The sequence below is a fragment of the Pararge aegeria genome, chromosome 9 (assembly GCF_905163445.1).
Source record: "Pararge aegeria chromosome 9, ilParAegt1.1, whole genome shotgun sequence".
Lineage (NCBI taxonomy): Eukaryota > Metazoa > Arthropoda > Insecta > Lepidoptera > Nymphalidae > Pararge > Pararge aegeria.
Window position 1 is genome coordinate 3028651 of NC_053188.1, and position 26690 is coordinate 3055340.

A 26690-nucleotide genomic window follows, 5' to 3' on the forward strand; every position below is an offset into this window, starting at 1 on the left:
TATACTATATTAGTCTTCAATAATATTCTATACATAGGGCAGTGTTTTCAGTGATGCTTAAAAGATAATTGATTCCTATAAATAATATAAAATAACCACTTATGTTAACATTAATATTGAAATGAATCCAATAAATATTGGAGAGAATGGAATAATTGATTGACCTTTGCTTGTTGTTTCCGCAGTTGAAATGATTGCAATCTGAAAAATAAAATATATAACAAAATTATTAGCCGTTTTGTAAACCCTAAACAATTTTTTTTTTTTTATTACACATAATATACATTACAGGTTTTTATTTATTAACTCATTACACATAATATACATTACAGGTCTTAATTTAAAGGTGTAAGCATGAACTCAAAAGAGTGTCTCCGTATACCCAGCAGTTGACAAATTTTTTAGTCTAATAGATTAATATATTAACATTTACAATTAATGCTACAAAATCGTTACTTAGTCATATTACCGTATAGAATGCGGGTAGATCTACAATGATAAATGTAAAAACCTTTTAACGTTCCATAATTTATATCGTATAAAGAAAATTGCATACAATTCTTACAATAAACTACCAATTGACATCTTGGAGATGTCTCTTAAAAAGTTCAAAGTTTGTATTAAACGTAAGCTTATAGAAAAGTCCTATTATAGTATAAAGGACTACGTAATACGATAAAATAGCTTGGCTTTGAAAGTTTGCTCTTACCAGGTTGCTCTTCTAATAATTTTAAATGACAATGTGAGATGGTGATAAAAAAAACACTTGGCTAAGTTTGTTGTGGGCTTCCTCGCAGCTTTAGTTTTAAGCTTACGAATATGGTTATCGCCATCATCTCACTAACGTGTAATAATCATGTAATGTATGCATAAAAAGTGCCACCTATGGGCCTCTATTTAAGTAATAAAGATATTTTTGACTTTGACTATAGCTCAGTATAGGTCTAGGTATTATTCGGTATATATTAGGTCGGTGTATTGAACACTTACCTCGGTTGTTGTAGTTGTAGTAGATTTCATGTATGGAAGAGGTTTTGGTTCTCCTTTTGGAATTCTGTACAGAAATTTATTTTCCAATCGCCTGAAAAATAAATAAAAAATTTCCTGAACGTCGTTATCGTTAACTTTTGTCAGAGTGATCGTTGTTATAACTTTGGGACAATGTTTGCGGCAGACTATACGCTTCACGATCATTCTCCACTTCTCCCTATTTGCAGATCACTAGATCCTGGATTCGATCCCCGGGTCTGGCTATTGAATAGTATTGTGGTTTATTTTCTCAACTCATTACCGACCCAGGGCACGGGTCTGCTCCCACAATGATAACGGGTTGAGGCCGTAGCCCACCACGCTAATCCAGTGCAGATTCGTGGACTTCGCACACTTCTGAGAACATTATGGAGGTTCATTATGGTGCAGGTTTCCTCACGATGTTCGAATCCCAGCACGCGCCTCTAACTTTTCTAAGTTATGTGCGTTTAAGCAATTATAATATCACTTGCTTCAACGGCGAAGGAAAACTTCGTAAGGACCTGCATGCCTGAGAGTTCCCATAATGTTCTCAAAGGCGTGTGAAGTCCACCAATCCGCACCGAGTTAGCGTGGTGGGCTAAGGCGGTTACCGTTCTCATTGTGCGACCCGTGCGCTGTAATGGGTAATGGGTTGCAATGATGATAAAACGCATTTATTACAGCGAGGTTATTATACAATTGATGAATTGCTTAATGACAAGGTTGCTTGGAAGCATCCGGCTCCGCTCTCATCTCTCGTAAGATAGAAAAATGAATTTTAAAATGTAAAATGTAAATTGTCGATATTGGAAAAGAGCAACTGCTGAGTTTCTTGCCGGCTTCTTCTCGGTAGAATCTGCCTTCCGAACCGATGGTAGAGTCACTACACACAGACAGACTTGACGTTTCAAAAGTGCTTATATTAGGCCTACTTGAAATAAATGAATTATGATTTTTTTTATTTTTTTTGATGATGTACCTATAACAGTCAACTGCTGAACTAAAGACCTCTCCCAATAACAGGTTTAGAAAATAGTGACCACGCTGGGCAGACAGGTAGGATGTATCTAAGGAAGCTGCTGGTTGATGATCACAGTAGATGGTAGTAGCACAGAGGACGCTGATGTCCGCTCTCCGTTATGTCCGCTTAGTCGCCTCGTACGACACCCGCGGGAAGAGTAGGGGCGGTGACAACTGTATCCTGATCTGCCGTCACGTCACGACCATATTTAGCGACCATTATTTTTAACATCATCATCATGTCCACCACACCAACCAATCGATGTCCACGGCTGGACATAAGTCTTTTGTAGGGAGTTCCACAATACACGGTCCTGGGCCGCTTGCCTCCAACGGCTCCCAGCGACTCGCCTAATGTCATCTGTCCACCGTGTTGGGGGCCGCTGCGTTTACCGGTGTGGAGTCACCATTCCAGCACCTTAATACCCCAACGTCCATCGGTTCTCCGAGCTATGTGCCCCGCTCATTGCCACTTCAGCTTCGCGACTCGCTGAGCTATGTCGGTAACTCTAGTTCTTCTACGGATCTCCTCATTTCTGATTTGATCACGTAGATATACTCCAAGCATAGCTCACTCCATCGCCCGCTGAGTGACTCTGAGCCTTCTTATGAGGCCCATATTTTAACGTAAGTTAACAATTTACTAATTTACTTACCATCTATGCTCAGCGATGGTTTTGTCTTCAATTTCATATCTGTTCAAATTTGCACCAACATCGCTTTTCCCACTACTAAGGGCCGAGTAATAGCATGTTTCACGATAGTCTGGATTGAGTCTGAAACCATTACCTTCAGTGAGTACCGCTAAAATATTGAATTTATCTAATGATATAAATGATTTATTTGTAAATATTTTTAAAATTTTATTTGGAGTAATGAAATGAAATGAAATAAAATGAAAATTTATTTGTTCACATAAAACAATAGCAGATAAGGCGGAGAACTTCTGTTAAGTTTAAATCTGTGCCAGAAGATCTCGCAGATTGATACTTCAAAAAAAAATGCAATTTACCATTTTGTGGTGGCGGCCATCTTGAATTTAATAATAATAATAATAAACTTTATTTCAGGCATAGCCCATATAGTGTGCACTTAACAGTTTTTAAAAATAACATAAAATGAAGCACAAATTAAATTAACAATAATAATTAATAATAAAAATAATTAAAATTAATAAAATACTAATAATTAAACACGAAACAAATATTAAAATAAATAAATATAATGTTAGTAACAATACAAAACCACTATCCTAAACTTAATTAAAACGTACTATCATAGTTTATGTGATTCTACTAGACAAGACATTCCATTTAAGGGAGTTGGGAAAAAAATTATGATTCGCTATTTGGTGAGCTCTTTCATTAATGGGGTATTAATTTATTATATTTGTTGGATAAGAGCTTGCGTTACTTTGCGGAAATCAATGATATATTATGAAAATTAAGCTTAATTTGCTACTCTCCGCAGGAGAACCTGTATGGTGTAATTTATAATTTCTTCAATCCTTAAACCGGAACATCCTCGGGAGATGTTGACTTTACAATGAATTCATTGTTTGTTGGTTTCGGAGCGAAACGTGCGTAGAGGGTACATTTCCGAAGATCTGTTTGATGTGGAGTATAAGGATTGAAGAATTTAGAAATAACACCATACAGATTCACCTGTTTTTCGCGGAGTATAGCAAATTAAGCTTAATTTTCATAAAAACCCCTATTTGGAGTTTAGAAAAACATACTATCCGCCATTTTGCGGCGGCGGCCATCTTGAACCGATTTTTATCAAACATGGCTAAAAACAGTCCGGACTAATTCACCTTTCAAACTAAAAAGACGAAATCAAAATCAGTATATCCGTTCAGGAGCTACGATGCCACAGACAGACACGACAAACTCACAACACCCCATCGTGTCGGGTGTTACAAACGTTACCTCTTATTTGAATGCCTATATTCCCGGTAGTGTGCGTTCATCTCTTTCAAGCACGGTGCGGAGCCGACAGCGCACGCAAACTGTACTATAGTACTTCTGAACAGCCTTATGTTGCTGTGCTGCTCCAGATTCATAGTCAATCTCTTGTATATCACGGACACTTTGTTTCTCATGAATTGCTGAAAACAAGTATTGATAATAATTATTTTTATTCATTTAAAATCTTTATTTGTACACCACTAGACAGTTAGGAAAATAAAGGACGTATAGAGAAACCCAAAGACCGGAGTACAATACAAAAGGCGGCCTTATCGCTTAGAAGCGAACTCAGCCAGGCAACATTAGGATTAGGACAACAAGAGCGAGAACAAAGAGATAGTGTAAAATTATTATAAATCTACATTCAAATAAATCACAACTACAAACGAATACATAAACAAAAATTACACAACAACAAAAAAATTATGCATATTATTAATATTTATTGCATTTTAATAATATCACTTTCACATTCGTTTTATAAAAATAACCTAAAATAAACTATGTAAAACTTAATAAAATCTATAATGTCTTCGAAACCACCGCAGCGAGGCGAGTCTCTACTCCAAAAGGCACAAATATGAAACTGCTATCCAGGTTTTCATATTTACGCCTCTATAAAATTCAAAAATTCAAAATTCATTTATTTCAATTATGCCTACTTTATAAGCACTTTTGAAAGGTCAAGTATGTATGTTTGTAGTAACTCGGCTACCGGTTCAAAAGGCTAATACCAGAGAGTAGAAGCAAACAAAAAACCCAGAAACCAGAACTACTTGTGGGTAAAGGCCTCCTCCATTTTCTGCCACTCTGCTCTTTCGAGCCAGTTCTCGCCAGCCACCGACCCCGTTTTCTAATGCCCTTTGGAACTTTCCATTGAGATATGCGTTTTGTCCATTTAATATTAGGGGTACGTGCGACGTGACCTGCCCATTTCCATTTCTGGCTTCTGCTATAGGTTAACGCATCAATAACTTTGGTTTTATTTGATTAGCAATATTAAATTAAAATTAAAATTTATAATAAATATTTATTTAATTTACATACAATTTTCTTCCTAAAACGTTCTAAGGTATCGTGAAAGATACTCGTATCAATGTCAGTAATGGATTGATATGATGCTATAGAAAGGTTATTCAAGGTCGCTTACCTTCCATTCTTCATACAACGCTCTGGTCATCTTAACGCCTTCTGTCTGCAGTAGATCAAAGCCAGTTACTACAGAGTCCCAAACTACATGACTGAGTTCTTTATTCAAATAATCCAGTACTTCTAGCGCGATGTCTTCACGCAAGTTACTTGCCGCGTATAACGCGAACACGTCGTTAACTATCTTAAAATTATAAGAAGAAGAATAAATACTTTTCTCTTCAGAAAACTGAGCTACTTTAGTAGCTTTTCTAAAACATTCTTGGTATTATTGACGGCCGATTGGTGCAGTGGGCAGCGACCCTGCTTTCTGAGTCCAAGGCCGTGGGTTCGATTCCCACAACTGGGCAATATTTGTGTGATGAACATGAATTTTGAATGCCTATATATATATTTTTCAGTGTCTGGGTTTTTATCTATATATAATAATTAATTATGAATATTATTTATAAAAATTATTCATCAGTTATCATAGTACCCATAACACAAGCTACGCTTACTTTGGGACTGGATGGCGATGTGTGTGTTGTCGTAGTATATTTATTTATTAAGTATATTATTATGAGCAGTATTTGACAACTTTATTATACTGGCGACAAGCGGCTGGCAAAAGTTGTATGAAAATCCATCTGTCGTGGTTAAGCGGTCAAATAAATTTCATAGTAAACTCACATGTGTCGTGTAATTTGAAACGATCTTTTACTCCGAACATGGCGTCCAAGGCGGTAAGTTATCAAAGGTTTCATTTAAATTTAAAAATGGCTTGCTGATAATTAAAAAATACTATACAAGCCACGTCAAGCCATTGGGCATAGATGGACTTTGCACAGACATGCCGCAGTCAATATCATAAACTTTTACAGACAAAACAAATTTACAGATAATTGAAGACACGCAAAGGCTGTCTTATTGCTGCATACAATCATATATGAAATGAGTAGGTATGGATGGATTTAGTTTAAATTTTTGAGAGGAGAAGTCTACTTCAGAATTATTATAATTATTTATTTCATTTGATTTACACTGTCATATTTTTTTTTAAATATTAAATATAATATTATTTCAATAAATAATTAGTATTATTTTTTAAATTGTTATTTTACTAAAACAAAGTATAAACTTTCTTCTACTTCTTTTGCTTTAGTATTTGGCCAATGTCACGTGTACTTGGAAGATCCACAAAGGAGATTGTCAAAAAATAAACATTATATAAATATAGCAATACACTTTTTATAGATCTCAGTATTCCCAACCAAATTTTATTTCTGGAAAATGTTGACAGATGGCGTAATCACTTGATTTATTACAATATTTAAAAATTTAGACGCTATGGTCAGGAACTATAGCTTTTATTATAAGAGTTTAGATGTGTTTAATTTGTTTGAAATAAAAATGATGTTTATTAATTGTTCTGGGTGTTTAATAGTTTTCCCCAATCTAGTTAGGAATCAGAATAAGTATTCAAACCAACCTTAAATACTAAATCGTATAGATTGTTTAAATCTAATAACATCTATGAATACCGATTATCAAATAAGATTTTTTTTTTTTTATTAAAATAATCTTGTCACATAAACTCTGTGTGGTTTGAGATGAGGGGAGTTGTTGTTAATTGTTTTACTCTTAAGTTGACCAATAAAAATATATATATATATATACATATAATAATTCTATAAATTAATTTCTCTTGCAAGACACTTGTTTTTACTAAAACTTAGTCACTAAACTTACTTGTGCTCTATTCAGTTCATTTATAGACGTGTGATCGTCCTGCAACGCCTTTGCAATCAATCTCCACGTTTCTTCGTCGTAATTAACTCTATAATATCCTGAAAGTATTAAAAATTATTAGATTATATTTGACTAAAGTTAGCCCTTAATAGCGACAAAGACACGCCGCCAAGATTAAGCGTTACATTAAGATGCCGCGGAGAAACTGATTGGGGGTTTAACAGCTATACCTCTTACAGGTTAGGCCGCTAGCATTTTAGACTGCACCGTCTCTTACCACCTGGCGAGATTGCAGTCTGCTCTATGTACTAATGGGACATATAAACAGTAAACTAAAAGAAAAGAAAATTGTCACAATGATATCTCCGGACATAGAGGGAGCCTTCGACAGTGCTTGGTGGCCCGCCATCAAGGTCAGACTGGCTGAGAAAGGGTGTCCCGTAAACATTAGACGGGTCATCGACAGCTACCTCCAGGATCGCAGGGTGAGGGTGCGGTACGCCGGGGTAGAACACTCAAAAAATACAACGAAGGGATGCGTGCAGGGCTCAATCGAGGGGCCAATCCTCTGGAATTTGATCTTGGATCCGCTACTAAAGGGCCTAGAAGAACGTGGTGACTACTGCCAGGCCTTTGCCGACGATGTCGTGCTAGTTTTTGACGGCGACTCCGGATTTGCCGTCTCTAGACAGGCAAACGTGGCTCTTGCCTATGTGCGGGAATGGGGAGTTCGTAACAAACTTAAATTCGCGCCAACCAAGACCAAGGCTATGGTCATTACCAAGAAATTGAAATACGACTCCCCACTCCTAACCATGGGTGGGATTGGCATTGAGCTGTCTGACGAAATAAAGGTCCTAGGTCTCACGATCGACAAAGGCTTGACCTTCAACACACACGCGACGAACACTTGTAAGAAGGTCCAGGCCCTATACAAGCAACTATGTAGAGCTTCAGAGCTAGCTTGTAGTGAATTAAATCAAATTCATAATTCATTTATTTCAAGTAGGCCTAATAAGTACTTTTGTGACATCAAGTACGTCTGTTTAATGACTCTAACATCGGTTCAAAAGGCTACTACCGAGTAGAAGCAAACAAAAAACCCAGAAATTGCTCTATTCCAACAAGGTACCGATATCAGTGGCTTTAAAAAAAGACTTGATGAGGATATAGATTAGCATCGCAAGAAGAACATACAGTGGGCATGTTGTCCTTCGTTTTTTGAAGTCGATTTAAAAGATAAATTTTATGTTTAAGAAAATCGTTATATTATCAAAGTGAACCATAATGCTAAACAAAACAAACGAAACAGTGTGGGCAGCCGCAAGCAACGACGCGTGGGAAGAGAATAGCTGTCGGACCGAAATAGTCTGTTTATTGCTGTTACAAACCGCGGCCAAGGTTTTTGCGGATCTGTACTAGTGTGCCAATGGCAGACACTTCAAGTTCACATTTCCTACTTCTGTATAGCTTATGGTAATAAAACTAGGAATTGCAAATATTCTAAGATATATATATCTATCTGTATATTTAAAAGATAAAGTGTGTGGGTATGTTCCGTATAGGCTTCGAAACGGCTGGACTGATTTCAATAAAACTTTCAGGGAATCTCCGGATTGACCTGGCGAGTAATCCTGTATAGATTGGTGACGATCGGAGCACTCCTATTTTTGAACTGTCAAACTGTCAAATACAGCTTTTATTTACTATGATGATACATTACATTACATTGTTGGGTGTACATGGTAGTAGATAATGATCTTCACCCGCTCGAGAAGAGAATAGAAGAGAATGAATACGGAGTGAAATAAATGATTTAATATATTATGAGACTTAAATTAAAAATTTAATGATGTAAGTTTATTGTTTAAATAAAATAAAGCAAATTCGCCGGGCAGGGTACGCTAGTATATATATAAATATATATATGTGTGTGGGTTAAAGTTATACTTCAGCTCTCAAATTAATAAAATTCTAAGTTATCGTCAATAGAGCAGCCTAACGTGCTCTCCGAGGCACTGGACTCAGTGGCGTGCATAGAGGGTATGCACAGGGTATGCAGATGATATAAAATGAAGAAACTCTCCAGTTCTCTACCACAGAACAGCGAGACACCGTGAGCGGTGGCATCCTTATGTGGTTGATATTATATCAACACGCGCGAAACGTTTTTATCCACATTTCTACGTGCCGCTAAGATGTGGAACGCCTTTCCGGCAACTGTGTTTCCTGCCACGTATAATTTGAGTACCTTCAAGGCTAGAGTGAATAGGCTTTTTCTGGGCAAGCGTGCTCCAACCTAGACCTCATCATTGCATTAACGGGCACGATTGTCGTCAAACGCTGGCCTATCGTTAATTAAAAAAAAAATCTGCGTACCTCGTGCATAACCTCTATGCACGCCATAGGCACTGGTATGCCAAATACCCATCTTCGGGCAACCGCAAGAACTGCTAAGAATTTCTTGATGGAAAGATATAGGTATATTTATAAGGTACACGTAGAGTAGCGTAAAAACTTTGCGCGTGGCGGTCTTTTATCTTGAATAGGGTTGTCATAAGTAAACACTTAGAATGTTTTCAATTAGTTTATATGGAAGCAAAAATATGCTTCTTATGATTTTATATTTTACAGGTTGATTCCTTATGAAATATACTAATGCATTCTTCAATATTATTTCGTAATTCGGTAACACGTTGTATATGTATATCTTATAGCTTTAGCTATAGTTTGCCATAGCTGCGCTCCGCGGTTTTCTTCCGCGATAAACAAACTATATTTATAAATATGGCCCATTAAATAATCCTACCTACTAATATTATAAATTTGTAAGTCGGCTGAACCGATTTGGCTGAAATTTGATACAGAGATAGATTGTAGTCTGGAATAGCAAATAGGCTACTTTTTATCCCGGGAAATAAGAGCCTAAATCCTAAATCCACGCGAAATAAGTTTCTGGTATCGGCTAGTAGACATATAAACCATGTGGAAATACCATCAACACGTACGAAGCGTTTTGCTTCTTTCTTTCTGATCCGTACCGCAAAGGCCTGGAATGCCCTCCAATCTTCCGTCTTCCCCGATACTTAAAATCTGGGTACCTTCAAATCAAGAGTGAATAGGCATATTCTAGGCAAGCGCGCATCATCACTTACCACCAGGTGTGATTGCAGTCAAGCACTTGTCTATATATTAAAAAAAAAAAAAAGCGGATCGTACCTGAAGCATTCCTGTTCAAAATAATCCAACCACCATCGAGATTTTCCCGGAAGGTGTATGTCTGGCCTCCTATAGTGAATCTCGGTTGGAAACAGTTGAAACAGTTCTGGTTGTGTTGAACGATGTACGAGATAGGTATCAGGTAGTTAGAGTCGAATCTGTCTTTTTCGACGAAACTGAATTTTACCTGTAAATGAACATACGAAATTTTACAAAATTAAAAATAAATTATAACATACTTAGAATTCATCCGTTACATATTTCTATTGTTATACAGATTACAGAAATTTATTTCAAGTAGGTCTACTATATAAGGACTTTTGAAACATTACGTAAGTCTGTTTGTAGTGAAACTACCACCGGTTCAGAAAGCAGATTCTACCAAGCAGAGCCGGCAAGGTACTCAGTAGTTGCTCTTTTCCAACATCAACATTTATAATCAATCTCTATATATAAAAAAAAACTTTAAGATATAAATCTGTGTTATGTTTATAACAAAACAAATTACAAAAACACTTTTTAGTATTTATAGTGCAAAACATTCAGCTAAAGAGATCTCAGATTCCAAAAATTTATAAGAGTTATAATTATAGAAAACTGTAATTATAATAAAAGTACTTTTATAAGAATATATTTATTTATTAGCTCAGAAACATTAATCATTTTATTTATAACTAGCAGTGCCTCGCGATTCCGCTTATAAGTAAACCTTAAGAAATAGACATACTTAACGTTTAAAGGGAAATAACTTTCTCGTACATAATTTTATCGAAACTTTAACCGTTTATGAAGCGAAAGTTCTCAAAAAGAAAAAATACCCGATTTAAAATCTCCTATTGGTCTGAGTGTGATGATGACTTGCCCTTCCTCGATACATGCTATATCGGCTATCGAACACTAAAATATTTTTTCTAATCGGACCTTTTTCTTTCTTGGTTCTTGAGATCGTTGCGTTCAAGTTAACAAACAAACTCTTACTCTTTATACATTTGTATACGAGTATAAGATGATAGAAAGTAATAAGATAAGATTTATTTCAAAATACTATACCTTATTGATTTTCTTACAGCATTTGGTCAGTATTTCTTATCTTACCGTAACTTAGCTTTGGCACAATACCGAGTGTCTAGATATAAAGTCAAATTGTGTACTTTTTACTGTGTCTTTAACCAATTGTGTTAATTTAGTCGCCCGGTGTAATATTAATTAACACCGTTTCAATCATTCTATGAAGTCATTGTAATTATGTTCAATCTAACAATTCCGACAAGGTCTAGAGTTTGGTTTCTTATTTTTAATTTGATGTATAAGTGAATAATTATTGAATACTCTTAATTGTTGTAAGTTGTACACCAGTAAAGTTACCAACCGATTTATCTTCCAGGCAACCAACGACCTAAAATAAAGTTACAATAGATGTCAAATTACATTACAAACATTCACCTGTTTCAATTGCACAGCATTTGGCGTTCTGTCTCTCAACACCAGAACATTAACCACAGGGTAACCAGACTGATGGAACCAGGAATTCAAAACCCTCGATGAAGTAGACCCGTTGAAGAACTGGTGGAAGCAATCCACTGTGTCATGATCCAGGCTCACCATGAAGTCTATCAAGGATATATATTGGCCTCTCCTGGAAAACATGGAATAACCTATAAAGTGGTAGTATAAACTGTATTCTGATCTGTCATCACAATAAAACACGATTTTTTTTATTATTTAGGCATGATATGCTTACACAACTATGTACGTAAAGAAATTATCGAATTGGATAGATGGGACTGATAGGAAGGCTCAGATTCGCTCATCGGGCAATGGAGAGAGCTACGCTGGGAGTATCTCTAATAAATCATCGCCACCTAGCCCCAAAGTAAGCAAAGCTGGTGTTATGGGTGCTAAAACGACTAATGAATATTTTTTTTATAAATAATATACATAAATACTTATAAAATACATATAAACACCCGGACACTGAAAAACATTCCTGCTCATCACACAAACATTTTCCAGTTGTGGGAATCGAACCCACGGCAATTGACTCAGATAGCAGGGTCGCTGCCCACTGCGCCAAATGGCCGTCAATAAGCTCCTATGTGCTCAAATCAGAAATGAGGAGATCCATAGAAGAACCAGAGCTATGGACACAGCTCAGCGAGTCGCAAAGCTGAAGTGAAAATGAGCGGGGCACATAACTCGGAGAACCGATGGACGTTGGGGTATTGAGGTGCTGGAATGGCGACCCGCACCGGTAAACCGCAGCGTCGGTCAGCCCCCAACGAGGTGGACAGGCGACATCAAACGAGTCACTGGGAACCACTGGAAACAAGCGGCCTAGGAGCGTGGATTTTGGAACTCCATACAAAAGACCTATGTGACGGTGAACTTCAATCGGTTAAATAACCATATAATTAAAATGCGAAGCGGCGATAGAGCATTGGGTAGGACCTCGACTTCACATTCAGAGGCCGAGTTCGAATCCCAGCCCACACCTCTAACTTTTCTATGCTATGTGTGTTTTTAAGTAATTAAAATATCACTCGCTTCGACGGTGAATGGAAACGTCGTGAGAAAACCTTCATGCCTGAGAGTTCTACATAATATTCTCAAAGCTGTGTGGAGTCTACCAATACGCACTGGGCCAGCCTGGTGGACTACGGCCTTTACCCCTTCTCATTATAGAAGGAGACCCGTGCTCTGGACCGGTAGTGGGATGATGACTATTAAATTGTAATTTAATAAATTAATTTACCTGCTGTTAATATAGTTAACCAAAGCTTGGTGAAACTTTTCTGACCCAAGCCAGTTCTCAACCATCCATAACAACGATGCTGTCTTCATTGTCACCAGTTCTTTATATCTCTTTGGTATATCTATAGCTAATGTTCTGTTGAAGGAAGCCAGAGCTGGTGTTGTGTGAGTCCAATCTACTGCCATCGCTTTGTGCTTCATTTCCAACCCATACATGTCGATCGGCAATCTTTGTTTGTATGATACCATCCCGTCGTTATACTACAAAGATAGTATTTTAAGTTATTGTAAAGTAGTTAATTTAAACAAAAAAATGCATAAAACCATTTGTTACTTTTATTAAAGTGATAGCTGAGATGAAAAATAAATAACATCATAGAAAAACATCTTAAAAACCACAACAACCAAGAAAAGTGCCCAGAACGCTACAGGCGTATGGCTGTTGATTATCTAGACATAGATGCTGGCCTGGAAACTGACAACTCTTGCTGTCCTGTTGTCTTTAAACAATTGGATGACAGAAACCAATTAAAGAATCTAGCATTATTTCACCACGTAATTACGTTATAAACATCAAGCGTTACGAATATAAAATTTGCTGTCGCTCGCGTTTATTAGATTCTTTTACAAATCCTGTAAAAACCATTCGTTTACCTGGAATAAAAAGTACCCTATGTTACTCTCCGTCCTTTCAATTAACTACCAAAAACCAAGTTGTTAGGTTATTTAGTTAGGGCGTGAAAGAAGGCCAAACAAACACACTTCCGCATTGATAATATTAGGAAGCATTGAAGTATTGATTTCCATACCCCTTTCCACCAGCTCTGAGGTCTGGTATAACTAAGCTTGCATTCTATTACGCATAAGAAAAGCGTTCATACAAGTAGATTTCATTTACCTGAGTCAGCAAGTAATAAGCTAAGTAGCCGGCAACGCCTTCTTTGAACCATTCCTCTTTCCAACGTGTGCGCTGCACCTCACCTGGGTTACCCAACCATATCCGACTCAACTGTTGAGCTAGCTCAAACTTCATTTGTTCCATCTGCTTTATGCTTGTCAAATCGTTTATGTAAGCTAATTTCGTGTCACTGGAAAAGAAGGCAAGGTTTCCGTTTAAATTATTTATTTAGCTGTATAGTATTTTCTAATAATAAGCAGGATCGATTTGTCTAGGAATTAATAAATTATAAGTCCAGATTGTCCAACCATGTGACAGTTGGAGCAGGGAGATAAAAAAGGTCGTTGTGCAGTCCCTAGTATAAATAAATGGGGGTAGCGCCCAATTATGTGCTCCATCGTCTGATCTTCCTCGCCACAGTATGTAGCGGATGGTTTCCAACCACATTTGTGCAAAAGATAGTTGGAGCTTCCATGCCCCGTTATTAGCCGGTTCAGTCAACACCACAGGTTAGGAGGCAGGTGGAAGACCGTGGGTTTGACTGTGGGATAGAGTTTGGTTACCGGTTCCTGTGTAGCTTTCAATAATTCTTCAAGTTCAAATTGTCTTATTATGTGAGCCTCGGAATAAACTGCCCGACGATATTTAAGTCGTTTTGGTTGTAAAATATTATAATCTTTTCCATGTATACTTGTAGCCAATATATAATTTCCCATATATGATATATTCTAAGTCTACAAGAACCTGTCTTCAAGTTGGAGATTAGCTGCACCTTAAGCACACAACTAAGGATAAGAGAAAAAAGTATGATAATACCGCTATTTATTATGTGGATCCATTCATATTATCAACTAGATCTCAGTCACAATCTATCATCTCAGCTAATCCTAGTGCATCACTAAATCTCCTCCTGTCTTTATCCTACTCCTAATAATTCCAGTTTTTAATCAATTTTTGTTTATTATTCCTAATATTCTTGGCCGAGGCCACGTCTTTCCGTAAAATTTATTTCTTAAATATAATGGTCAAGTTTCAAATCTTTCAAATATTATTTCAGCAAATTATACTTGAAGCCGAATATAAATATCACCGCTTAAAAAATAAATAATAAAGAAACCTTAATGTACCGAAAAATAAAAACTATTTGATAAAAATATATTATGCTCATACAATACACACATCGCCATCTAGCCCCAAAGTAAGCGTAGCTTATATTATTGGTACTGAGATAGCTGATAATTATTTTTTATGAATATAATACACATAAATACTTATAATATACAGATAAACACCCAGACACTGAAAAACATTCATGTTCATCACACAAACACTCTCCAGTTGTGGGAATCGAACCCACGGCCTTGGACTCAGAAAGCAGGGTCGCTGCCCACTGCGCTACTCGGCCGTCAAAGAAACCTATTAGGTTACATATAATTTTATTCGCCAGGCGAGGAAATTATAATTATATATAAGGTTCTGGTAGTGAAGGTCTTAGTTTTTAGTTTTTTAGTATTCCTTATTAAATTATCATAATAAGAGTTACCTTATTTGTCCCATCAGATTAAAGTCCGTAAACATTGGTTTTAAAATAAACAATAAAAATAGTTGAATTTTAATTGTAATTTAATTAAGTCTTATGTCGAGTTTTAATTTTAGATTTATTTTTTTTTCCTTCCTTTATATTCATTTAATGTTATTCTCTCAATTTTGTATATGGGTCCCCGACCTGAAATTGATTTTATTTTTATTTATTTGTTATTTAGTTAGTCATCCTGATGTTTATTTATAAAATACTTTTGCATTGCTAAATTGAACAAGGTCATACGAAAATGAAAACACCTGCTACATTTCAGAATAGTCATTATGTTTATCAGTACCTATAGAAATCAGTATCAGTAGTATTATAGTCATTATGTTTATCAGTACCTTCAGAACTGATAAACATAATGACTATTCTGAAATGTAGCAGGTGTTTTCATTTTCGTATGACCTTGTTCAATTTAGCAATGCAAAAGTATTTTATAAATAAACATCAGGATGTGATATGAGCATAATATATTTTTATCAAATAGTTTTTATTTTTCGGTACATTAAGGTTTCTTTATTATTTATTTTTTAAGCGGTGATAGCCTAGTGGGCAGGGCTTCAGCTTTCTTTCGTGGCGACCGAATTTGAGCCCCGGCACGCACCACTGACTTTTCGTAGATATGCGCGTTTTTAACTTAAGAATTTAAATATCGCTCTCGCACTCGCTTTAAACGATCAAGGAACTTCAATCAGTCGAAGTGATGATGGTGAATTATAAAAACACCATATTATAAAAATGCGAAGCGGTGATAGAGCATTGGGTTTGGTGGTCGACTACACTTTCGGGGTCCGAGTTCGAATCCCAGCACGCACCTCTAACTTTTCTAAGCTATGTGCGTTTTAAGTAATTAAAATATCACTCGCTTCAAAGGTGAAGGGAAACATCGTAAGGAAACCTGAATGCTTGAGAGTTCTCCATAATGTTCTCAACGGCGTGTGAAGTCTACCAATAGGTACTTCACCAGCGTGGTAGAGTACGGCCTAAACCATTTTCATTCTGAGAGGAGTCCTTTGCCCAGTAGTGGGCCGGTAACGGATTGAAGATGATGATAATTTATTTTTATAGATACCCTGTTTGCTTACAGAGTTATTGAGAATAACGAGATTTTTTATGGTCTAAAGGTTAGCCCATGACATCAATATATCAATATAACCAGGTGGTTAGCGACGCTGCATTTAGGGGTACGGGTTTACTTTGTTGCTAGAAGAATGGCAAAAGAGTGTGTTTCAGTCAAGGCTGGAGCAAGTATCTTTCTTTCTGTATTTCAATTTGACGGCCGATTGGCGCAGTTTGCAGCGACCTTGCTTTCTGAGTCCAAGGCCGTGGGTTCGATTCCCACAACTGGAAAATGTTTGTGTGATGAGCATGAATGTTTTTCAATTTCTGGGAAAAATTATCTGTATATTACGTATTTATGTATATAATTCATAAAAAAATGTTCATCAGTCATCTTTGTACCCATAACACAAGCTATGCTTACTTTGGGGCTAGGTGGCAATGTGTGTATTGTCGTAGTATATTTATTTATTTATATATTGTATGTATTTATACATTATAGTTTCCATTTGGTATTTTTACTATATATGTGCATGTTTATGTATTTGACTTTTTAAATTTCTGGTACTAAATAAATAAATAAAAAGCCATGGCCGAAGCCTCTCAGACCAGAGCCAAATACAGATTCTTTCAAATAGTTGTAAATTTCCAAATTTTCTCTGCCGGGGATTGAACGCAAGTAGTTTGTAATTTAAGTTACTTTGCATTATTTTTACAACAAGATGTCTTTGCGATTCCTGTTAAAAATTATCTGCCTAATCGACGTACCTGTTAGTTAACAAATTCCAGCTTCCGATTTCATATCCATGTAATATTTTCGGAACAGCAACAACATTTATCGGTCCGTTCACAAGAGGCCGATCAACTCCTGCATATTGATAAATCAAATTGATGATTGTTTCACCATAAACCAATATGAACTCATAATGCTTCAGGGAAGGCCCTTGTGCCCAGATTTTAAGACTATCGTTGTTTCTTTTTACTGTGTTCTGTTGACTGCCGAATTCGGAATGGTGGAAGCCAACCTGATAGAGTGCTACTTGGGGCGAAGGTATGTATTCGATGATCGTATAGCTGTTTGAAGAGCTGCAAATAAAAGTTATACACACGGTTGAACGACATGACGTATGAACAAGGTTATAGCTAAGAGTCCCGAATTGATTAGAAAGTAGCCGGACAAACAGAGGCAAAAATTTAGGTAAGTTTATGCGTAGGAATTAGAACCCTTGACTATTAAAACTATTAAAAATAACTTAAATTTAACAATTAGCCTGTGTATCGCGAAAAATTTAATTACTTTTTAAAAGCGTATGTATTATTAGGTTTATATACGGAGAAGGGAGGACTTAGTTCTACCACACTGACATTCTAAGGCTGTTTCCAGCAAAAATATTTCGTTTATTTCTTTGTTTAACTGCGAAGGTATAAGGCTGTGTAAAAAACATACAGGCATCATGGCGTCAAAAGAGCAACTGCTAAATTTCTTGCCGGCTTCTGATCGGTAGAATCTGCCATCCAAAACGGTAATAGGGTCACTTCAAGCAGACTGACTTGTCGTCTCAAAACTGCTTATGTCCTGTGTCCAGCAACCTGAGGCGTAGGTGTTTAGCCTCATGTGCCTGTTATTACACTGCCAACCACGCCCTTCACACTGGAACACAGCATTGTAACAATACTGCATTGCGGCAGAAAAAAGCACGGTTGTAGTACTGCCACGGACCAGCTCTATCGCAAAAAGATGTATTACTACAAGATTTATTAAACAAAATTCAAAATTCAAAAAATATTTTATTAATGTAGACCTTATTACAGGCACTTATGAAGAATTCATTCATTTAACATGATACACTAATGTTAGTTAGTAACTAAGCCTACAGTTACAGAGCAGACGGTAGACATATAGGAATTTTATGGCTGCGAGCAGAGTTTGAGGCCTGGGTACGCAGCAAAAAGAACACTTCAAATTCTATGCAGAGGCAGAGTAATCAATAAAAGAGACTAGAAACGTCGAAACACATTATAGTTAAGGTTTCCCTCCTAATCCGAGCGACTCTTTTAATACACATTATTAATCCAATAAGCTTGGGAAAGGAAATATTAACAAGACGTACCCATTACCTACTCTGCCATAAAAGGCGACGCGCGGTCTTTTAGACCACCGCTTCGTACACATTCTTCAAATGGATATGAATAGTATATAATTGCGGTTGTACTAAAGGTGTATTTAGATTGCTATGGAAAACACACACGACAATAACTTTAAAATGCTTTTGTAAGCTTGGCCTGTATTTATTTTAGAATACCCGAATAGTTGAAATGGTGTTTTTACCTAGTATTCTTGTGCCCAAAATTCTCAATAAGAATAGGCAGATAAATGTAAATACTATTATTATTTCTTACAATATACTGCCAGACATACTCGTACAATAACATAATTTAATATCTACTAATATAATAAAACTGACTATTTCGTTAGGACGCATTAAACTGTAAAGCCACCAGTATAATTTGAAAACAAACTTTTTTTTGGATTTGACTTATTGATATAGTGATTACATTTACGCGCAGAGTACCATTTGTTTAAGAAAAATAACAAAGCAAACTTTTGCTTAATTTAAAATTGTTAGTACTCAAATTAGAAATCATGATGATCATCTCGTTACACATTCATTGGATTCTACGAAATTACATTGCGGGTTTCACTATTACGTAGGTATTCATTGCATTATATTTTCGTAGACATAGCGCATGAAAATAACTTCAGTGTGGATACACCTTTAGGACTAGTCAAAGTTTTTGTAGAAATAACTCCGTTTCTTTATACTGGAACCTAAAGACTATTAGGTCTTTAGCAAGTTTTTATCAAATAACTTTCTCTTTATTAACTTAAATGGTCTCAGTACTTGGAATTAGAAAATTCTACGACTCTCTGGTATGATTCATTGCATTTATCTATTTTTAAAAGGAAATGATTACATTTTAGCGTATTTCTCATCTATCTTTGTCTTGTCGGCCTAGTGGTTAGAATTCTCAACAATGGATAATAAGTTACTCGGTTTAATTTCTGAAATTGGGCCAAAAGTTGTTCGATATTGAGGTTTTTGGACCAAGACAATTTGTTCTGAGCTTTCTATATCAGAATGTATGTGGTGATAGCCCGGTGACTTCGACTTAACTTTCGGGGGGCCGAGTTCAAATCCCAGCTCTTATCGAAACCTTTAACTTTTTTAAGTTGTGTGCGTTTTAAGCAATTCAAATATCACTTGCTTCAACGGTGAAGGAAAACATCGTGAGGAAACTTGCTTGCCTTAGAGCTCTACATAATGTTCTCAAAGGTGTGTGGAGTCCGACGATCCGCACTGGGCCAGCATGGTAGACTACGGCCTTAACCCCTTCTTGTACGCTGTTATAATATGATTACGCTTTTATAATATGATTCCTAAGGTAATTTTGGACCTACCAATCTTATGCATTGGTAGGTCCAAAATTAAAGAATGTGTTAAACCACATTTATTACAGCGAGGTTATTATACAATTGATGAGTTTCTTAATGACAAGGTTGCTTGGAAGCATCCGGCTCCGCTTTCAACTCTCACAAGATAGAAAAATGAATGTTAAAATGTAAAATATAAATTTTTGATGTTGGAAAAGAGCAACTGCTGAGTTTCTTGCCGGCTTCTTCTCGGTAGAATCTGCCTTCCGAACCGGTGGTAGAGTCACTACATGTCGTTTCAAAAGTGCTTGTATTAGGCCTACTTGAAATAAATGAATTTTGAATTTGAATTTGAATTGTGGGAGGAGACCCCGTGCCCTGTAGTGGGCCGGGTAATTGGTTGATATCATGATGAAATATAAAAAAAATGTACGACTTCGAGAGTATAAGATATGATAAAGCTATTGATTTACCACTAAACCCCGTAGGTAACACAAATCTAACACACGCAGTCTCTCGGCCAAGCCCATCATCTCTGATGTTACATATAAAGCTAACGATGCCATAAGTGGTTGCGGAAACGGTGTCATTTGCGTTTACTCACACACGATCAATAGCGTCTGTGATTAAATATAGAATGCGTACAAAAACTACAGCCTTTATTGGGCGCCATTTTATAAGTCGACCGATAATGTTAAAGTCAAAGCCAAATAGGCACTTAGATGGCACTTTTGGTGAGTAAATTACATGTAAAATATGAGATAAATACCTTTGACGTTTCAGTTCCTCAGCAATCACGAGGCTCGTGTTACAGTACTGCAGGCTGGGATGAGTTGACGTCACATAAACTTTGAACTTGAAGACCGCCTCGAATAGAGGATTGTCGAAGCACGGGAAGAAATATTTGGCCTTGTTCGGTGAAAGACGAGTCGTGAAGAGGTACCTGATAACAGAGAAAAGAGATTAAGTATTATTTTGCATAACAAAAAACTCTAACAGCGCAAGTACTGGCTTTCTAAGCATAATTTCTACACAGCGAAACGAATCTGTACTAATTATTATAAATGAGAAAGGGTCTGTTTGTTTGCTCGTGTGCCGTTAATTCAGCACTACCCAAAAATCCAAAGGACTTGATTTTTGGCATAGAGTTAGTTGAAAGGGCGGAGTAGTCTAGTTGAAAATTGTACAAAATAGAGATACTGCTCTTAAAATTATGTGCGATAGCTCATTGGATCCGTAATGACGCCTAGAAAATGTGCCAAATGCGTTTATTAGCACATAAAAAATTGCAAAAGTTTTATGGCATTTAGTTTTTTGCCAATATTTCATAAACTATTAATATTTAAGAAATTTCAAAAAAAGATTCTGAAAGAGAAGGAAATTTCCAATAAAAAACTCCCACTCTCGGAACTCTATCTCTAGAGGTAAGGTTGGTTTTGGTTTGCAGAGGTGGTATGTCTTTACAACGAATATCGTCGTTCCATAACGTCATAACAAAGCGACTCAACGACTTATACTCTGTGGGTAAAATTATTCATTAAAATAGAGACCATCCGTGCGTCTGTCTATCCGTCGGCAAACAGGCTGAATTCTGACCGGACTTGAAATTTTCACCTATAATATATTTCATAAGAATCTGTTGCCCCTATAACCACAGATACAAAAAACAGAATAAAATAAATATATAAGTAAAGTAAAATCTTTATTTACGACATCACATTAGAAAACTAAAATTATCAAGGTTTCTCTGCTGTACTACGCATGTATTATACTTATAAACCTTTATCTTGGATCACTCTATACATTAAGAAAAACGGCATCAAAATCCGTTTCGCATTTTTAAAGATATAAATATAGTGACAGACCGACCGCGGAAAACGACTTTCTTTTATACAATGTAGTGATGGTTCGGAATCTTTCATGCACGAGTCTAACTCGCACTTGTCCGGTATTTATTTCTACCTTTATCCTTTTTATATTCTTATTTGTTTATGTTGAAGAACAAATAAATTGTCTTTCTTTCTCTATTTCAACATTTTCCTTAAATAGATTATATAGTTTCTACCCAATCTAAAAATATACTAAGACCGGAAAACTGAATCGTAAATATATATGTAGTACTGGATCAGGTTCAAATAAACCAATGGATCATCTATTAATAGTAATGCGTCTGTGTTGTCTGTGTCACGGTCGAGCGGCTGGCCTTGGAGGATGTTGAACTAGTTTATCAGTTGCCATAACTCACTTACGTCGTCCGTTCGCGGTTGTATTGTCGCGGTTTTGGAGATCTTTAACGACCCTGGCGCAATGGCGCTGTGGTCTTATAAGTGCCATCTATGGGCCTACTTAAATAAAGATATTTTTGACTTTGACTTTGACTTTAGGAGATAGGTCTTAGGTTCCAGCCCTGGTCTCGAAGGATTTCGAAATTTACTATATCTGAATTTTCTTTTGTCAAGTGTGTTGAATCCTAGGGCCGTGAATATAACTGCCATACCTCAAAAAGGCTAGGCTGCAACCATCTCAGACTGCCCACCAGGTGACATTGCAGTGAAAAAAAAACATCGTCATTCTAAGTATTTTAATGTCGTACTACTGGACACAGGCCTCCTCATAGAAGACAGGGTTAAAAGCGTAGCCCCGCCCCATTGTTCTCTTTTTGAAGTTATATTTCTTTTGGCGCGTTAGGTTTTAGGATTAGGATCTGCTGATAGCATCCCCTAGTCACTGGCTCGGCAACGATCGATCGAACCTATTCACCCCGAAAGCGATGTCGAAGTCTCCCCCACTAGACTATCACATAAAATAGTCTTACAATATTTTAATCTATTTGAAACATACTGTCACTTGGCGAGACGGACAGAATGAAACAATTGCCCGTCTTCACTAACAGTGCCTAAGTAAGTAACGCCTAATCAAAGAAGATTCCTAGGCATACATTTACCTTTCACCAATTGATTTTCACTAAGCAACTCATATAAAGTAACTTGTCTATGATTCTTGCCTTTTTCGTATGGATTTAAGGTGATTAAAAAAAACCGAATTTATATTTTTATCATGTTTCGAGTTCCCTAAACATTACGCACCGCCTAAATGATGTCGTGACTTTGGATGGCGCCTAACGTCGTTGGTCGTCATCTACTCATCACCCAAATATTTAGGCATGCAATTGAAGCCTTTCCTGGTTTTACGGATCTCTAATATGCACTTCTCAAAAACAAATTATCCTATCGATGTTAATGAGTCCGCCCAATGTACCTATAGTGATCGGACGTAACAAACGCGGTAGTATTTTGCATACTTATTATAATTTGCACAGATACACTAACACACAAGCTAAACATACAAAGTTGCACTGAGGCATGATTTAGTTCGTATCTATCTATCTTCTGGCAACTCATATATGCAGAGTGCAGACATAATATACTTTTCATCATGCTCATCATATCAACCGATTACCGGCCCACATCTATTGAAAACCTGCACGCCTGAGATAATGTTCTCAACGGCGTGTGAAGTCTAACAACACCACAACGCATGGCCAGCGTGGTAGACTTTTTTTTTTTTTTTATTAACGATAGAAAGCAATGATGAGGTCTAGGTTGGAGCACGCTTGCCCAGAAAAAGCCTATTCACTCTAGCCTTGAAGGTACTCAAATTATACGTGGCAGGAAATACAGTTGCCGGGAGGGCGTTCCACATCTTAGCGGCACGTATCAGAAACGTGGATAAAAAACATTTCGTGCGTGTTGATGGAATATCAACCACATAAGGATGCCACCGCTCTCGGTGTCTCGCTGTTCTGTAGTAGAACGGGCTAAGGCCTAAATTCTTTTCATTCTGAGAGGAAACCCTTGCCCCCCCTAAATAGGTGATGACGATGATAAGCTTCATTGTCTTTTCAAATAAATACCCGTGCGAAGCCGGGATGTTGTAACTTAAATCATTGTTATCTGTGGCATAGTAAAAAAATGATTGTCTACTCATAGATTTACGTTGCTAACATCTTAGGTTTGCGTTACTTAAACAACGTAATCGACTGATTTGCATTGCCGCAACTAGTTCTCACTACCGCATTTAAATCAATAGATGTAACTGATGTAATCGTTACTGTTACGTTACTTTAATGTTCTATTACTATATTGAGAAGTCTCAGGGTCCGATCCATGCGTAGGAGAAGGCAGTTCACACCGAATACGTCTGACATTGAAACTAAACATAGTAATCTTAATAGATTATCGCATAGTACCTACAGAAGCCGAGCTAGGTTTTTTTTTTTATTTAAAGTAAAGTATAGAGCTGTTGCCCGTGTTTTTTTACACAAATGTAATCAGAAAGAAACGATCCAGGGTTTAAAAGTAGCCTTAGTTACTCTCCGGCTTTCAACTTATTTTACGGTTGATTGGTTGCTTAGTTAGGGCGTAAAGGATGGACAAACAAGCAAACACGCTGTTTATATTTATATTATAAGTAAGGATTTCAGAAACATACAGATGTCCCACCTCATATTATTAAGTGGGAAAACCATCGCCTTTAAAATAGCATCACTACGCAGGGCATGCTAGGAACACGTCCCGCAACGCATTTATAATATAAGTTGCTTTTTCGGGATATAAGGCAACGCACACATCGCCATCTAGCCCCAAAGAAAGCGTAGCTAGTGTTATGGGTACTAAGATGACTGATGAATATTTTTATGAATAATATACTTAGAATATACATATAAACACCCAGACACTGAAAAACATTCATGCTCATCACACAAACATTTTCCAGTTGTGGGAATCGAACCCAAGGCACCTGCACCAATCGGCCGTCAGCCTGTATGCCTACATCAGTAAGAAGAAAAACTGCCAGCCTCTTCAGCGTTAATAATATTAGATTATTTTGCCTTTGGTACGAGGATTTTTTTCAATTTTGATAGAATTGAATTCTATCTAAATCCGTGCAGCTATTTTAGTATGATTTATTAAAATAATTGCGTTTTTGATCCGTCTAAAAATTACTGTACTTTTCATCCTGTCTGGCACAGTAGTGAGCGCTGTTGAGAAAGATTTCTGGGTTCTTTTTCCGACACAGCTTGTAAATCCTAAATTTCTAAATTTGCCCTTATTTAGAAATTTAAGATTTACAAGTGGTCTCCCGCGAATTTTTTTTCTGCTATCCAACACAAAAAACCCTGACCCAAAACGTTGACTGCCTTCCTCCTTCCTTCTTATTCCTAAATACCAATTTGAGGTATGAAATTAAAAAAATAAATGGATATAGCGAGTAGCCTTCTTCAAAAATTGGATATAAAATGCAAAAAATATTTTTCAAATCCATTCCAATCTAAACCTGAAGAGTTTGGTTTTTGCTTGAATGCGCTAATCTCTGTAACTGCCTGCGTATGAGAGATATCATTTTTAAATTTGATAGACCAATTGCTTAAAAAGGCTACAAGCTATATCTATAACTTTTGAAAAATAGACGGTTAAATCGGGGATGAAAATTTGTACCTAATAAAGTCCGTCGTTTTTCAAAATATATAACATTGAAGAAGAAGAAGAAGAAAAAGATCTCCTCCAGACAACCTTTGGTTGAAGAAACATATGAGAGAAAACGGGATAGTGCAATAATTAAATTGTGCTAATTATAAACATTACATACTAATACTACATATATATAGTAAAACATATATATTTATATATTTGTATATAAATATCAATATATAAACTTAAATACATATTACTATTTAAACATACACATAAAATACATAGATATTTTGCTACATACTAGACAGGAAATAATCTTTTAACCGTAACATAGTGTAGTTAATTAATAAAATAGTGAAGTTATTAATTAAAATTGTTTCAAGACACTTGAAAATTCTGGTTCTAAATCCCTTCCATCCCCAGTTAAATGGGGGATGAAAGTTTATTCATGTGAACCTCGCTATGCTTCCTATTACTTTACTAATAATTTGCTAATATCACTGATAACTATGATAAATGTATTATCAGTATAAACTACACCAGACAGATTTATTTCGTTAAAGCAAGTGTACTACCTTATTATATTCAATAATTAATACTTACTTTGGTTTCCCATCATCCCCATCATATTCTACAAGAAAAATTCCGTCGCTCTCCGAACTCACTCTCTTGATAAAAGAGATTTTTATGAAATACTGTTTTCTTGACAAACTGTACTGCTTAAGAGGTTCTCTCAAATATATAAACAAATTGCCTCTACTATTGTCAAACTCATAAGGTCTATGTGCGTTCACCAAATTCACATTTCCATCCAAAACTTGTATGGACTCACGTTTAAATTCCAAATCTTTTGCATCTAACTCAATAATATTAACATTCGGTCCATTTGCGATTACTGTAATAACTATATCACAGTCATAATATGAATTTCCATCTTTATATATATGTGGAATAAGGGTCAATTCGTATTGGACTGGGTAGACTGTGTAGTTAAGGCATTCTTCTTCCAAAACGTACGCGGACGTCGAAGAAAATAATATCAATATTATGGCAAAGACTGACATTTTTATGTCCACATTAATTGTTTTCAATCGCTATTTTTCATTTTTCCTCTGTGTATTTTTTTCAACCTGGTTTATTAATACTAACTGTAAATAAACTTTAAAAAAAAATACAAGAAAACACTTATATCACTTTCACTATTAAAATAGATATGAATATTATCACAGACTGTGTTCCAAATTCGATTTAATGTTCGCTGAAATACGATTTTTGGAGTCTTCACGCGTTTAATATTTTTTGTGTAAAATAAAAGTTTTCATTTTTGTTTCAAATTCGATGCCTTATAAGTATTTCCTTTAAAATTCGAATAAACTAATTTGTTTCTTTA

The 26690-nt window shown here is 36.2% G+C and overlaps 1 protein-coding gene across 1 annotated transcript; it reads right to left on the reverse strand.

Annotated features, from left to right (window-relative positions):
* On the reverse strand, nucleotides 1–26371 carry LOC120626309 (aminopeptidase N-like). Its single transcript, XM_039893778.1, has 13 exons — nucleotides 25904–26371; nucleotides 20596–20769; nucleotides 17162–17479; nucleotides 13750–13939; nucleotides 12853–13112; nucleotides 11544–11736; nucleotides 10101–10287; nucleotides 6882–6979; nucleotides 5152–5334; nucleotides 3963–4141; nucleotides 2688–2807; nucleotides 991–1081; nucleotides 1–201 (listed from the first exon to the last, which is right to left on the reverse strand). The coding sequence occupies exons 1-13, from the start codon at nucleotides 26362–26364 to the stop codon at nucleotides 100–102; spliced, it is 2556 nt and encodes an 851-aa protein (XP_039749712.1). The 5' UTR covers nucleotides 26365–26371; the 3' UTR covers nucleotides 1–99.
* Between the last annotated feature and the right edge of the window lie 319 nt (nucleotides 26372–26690).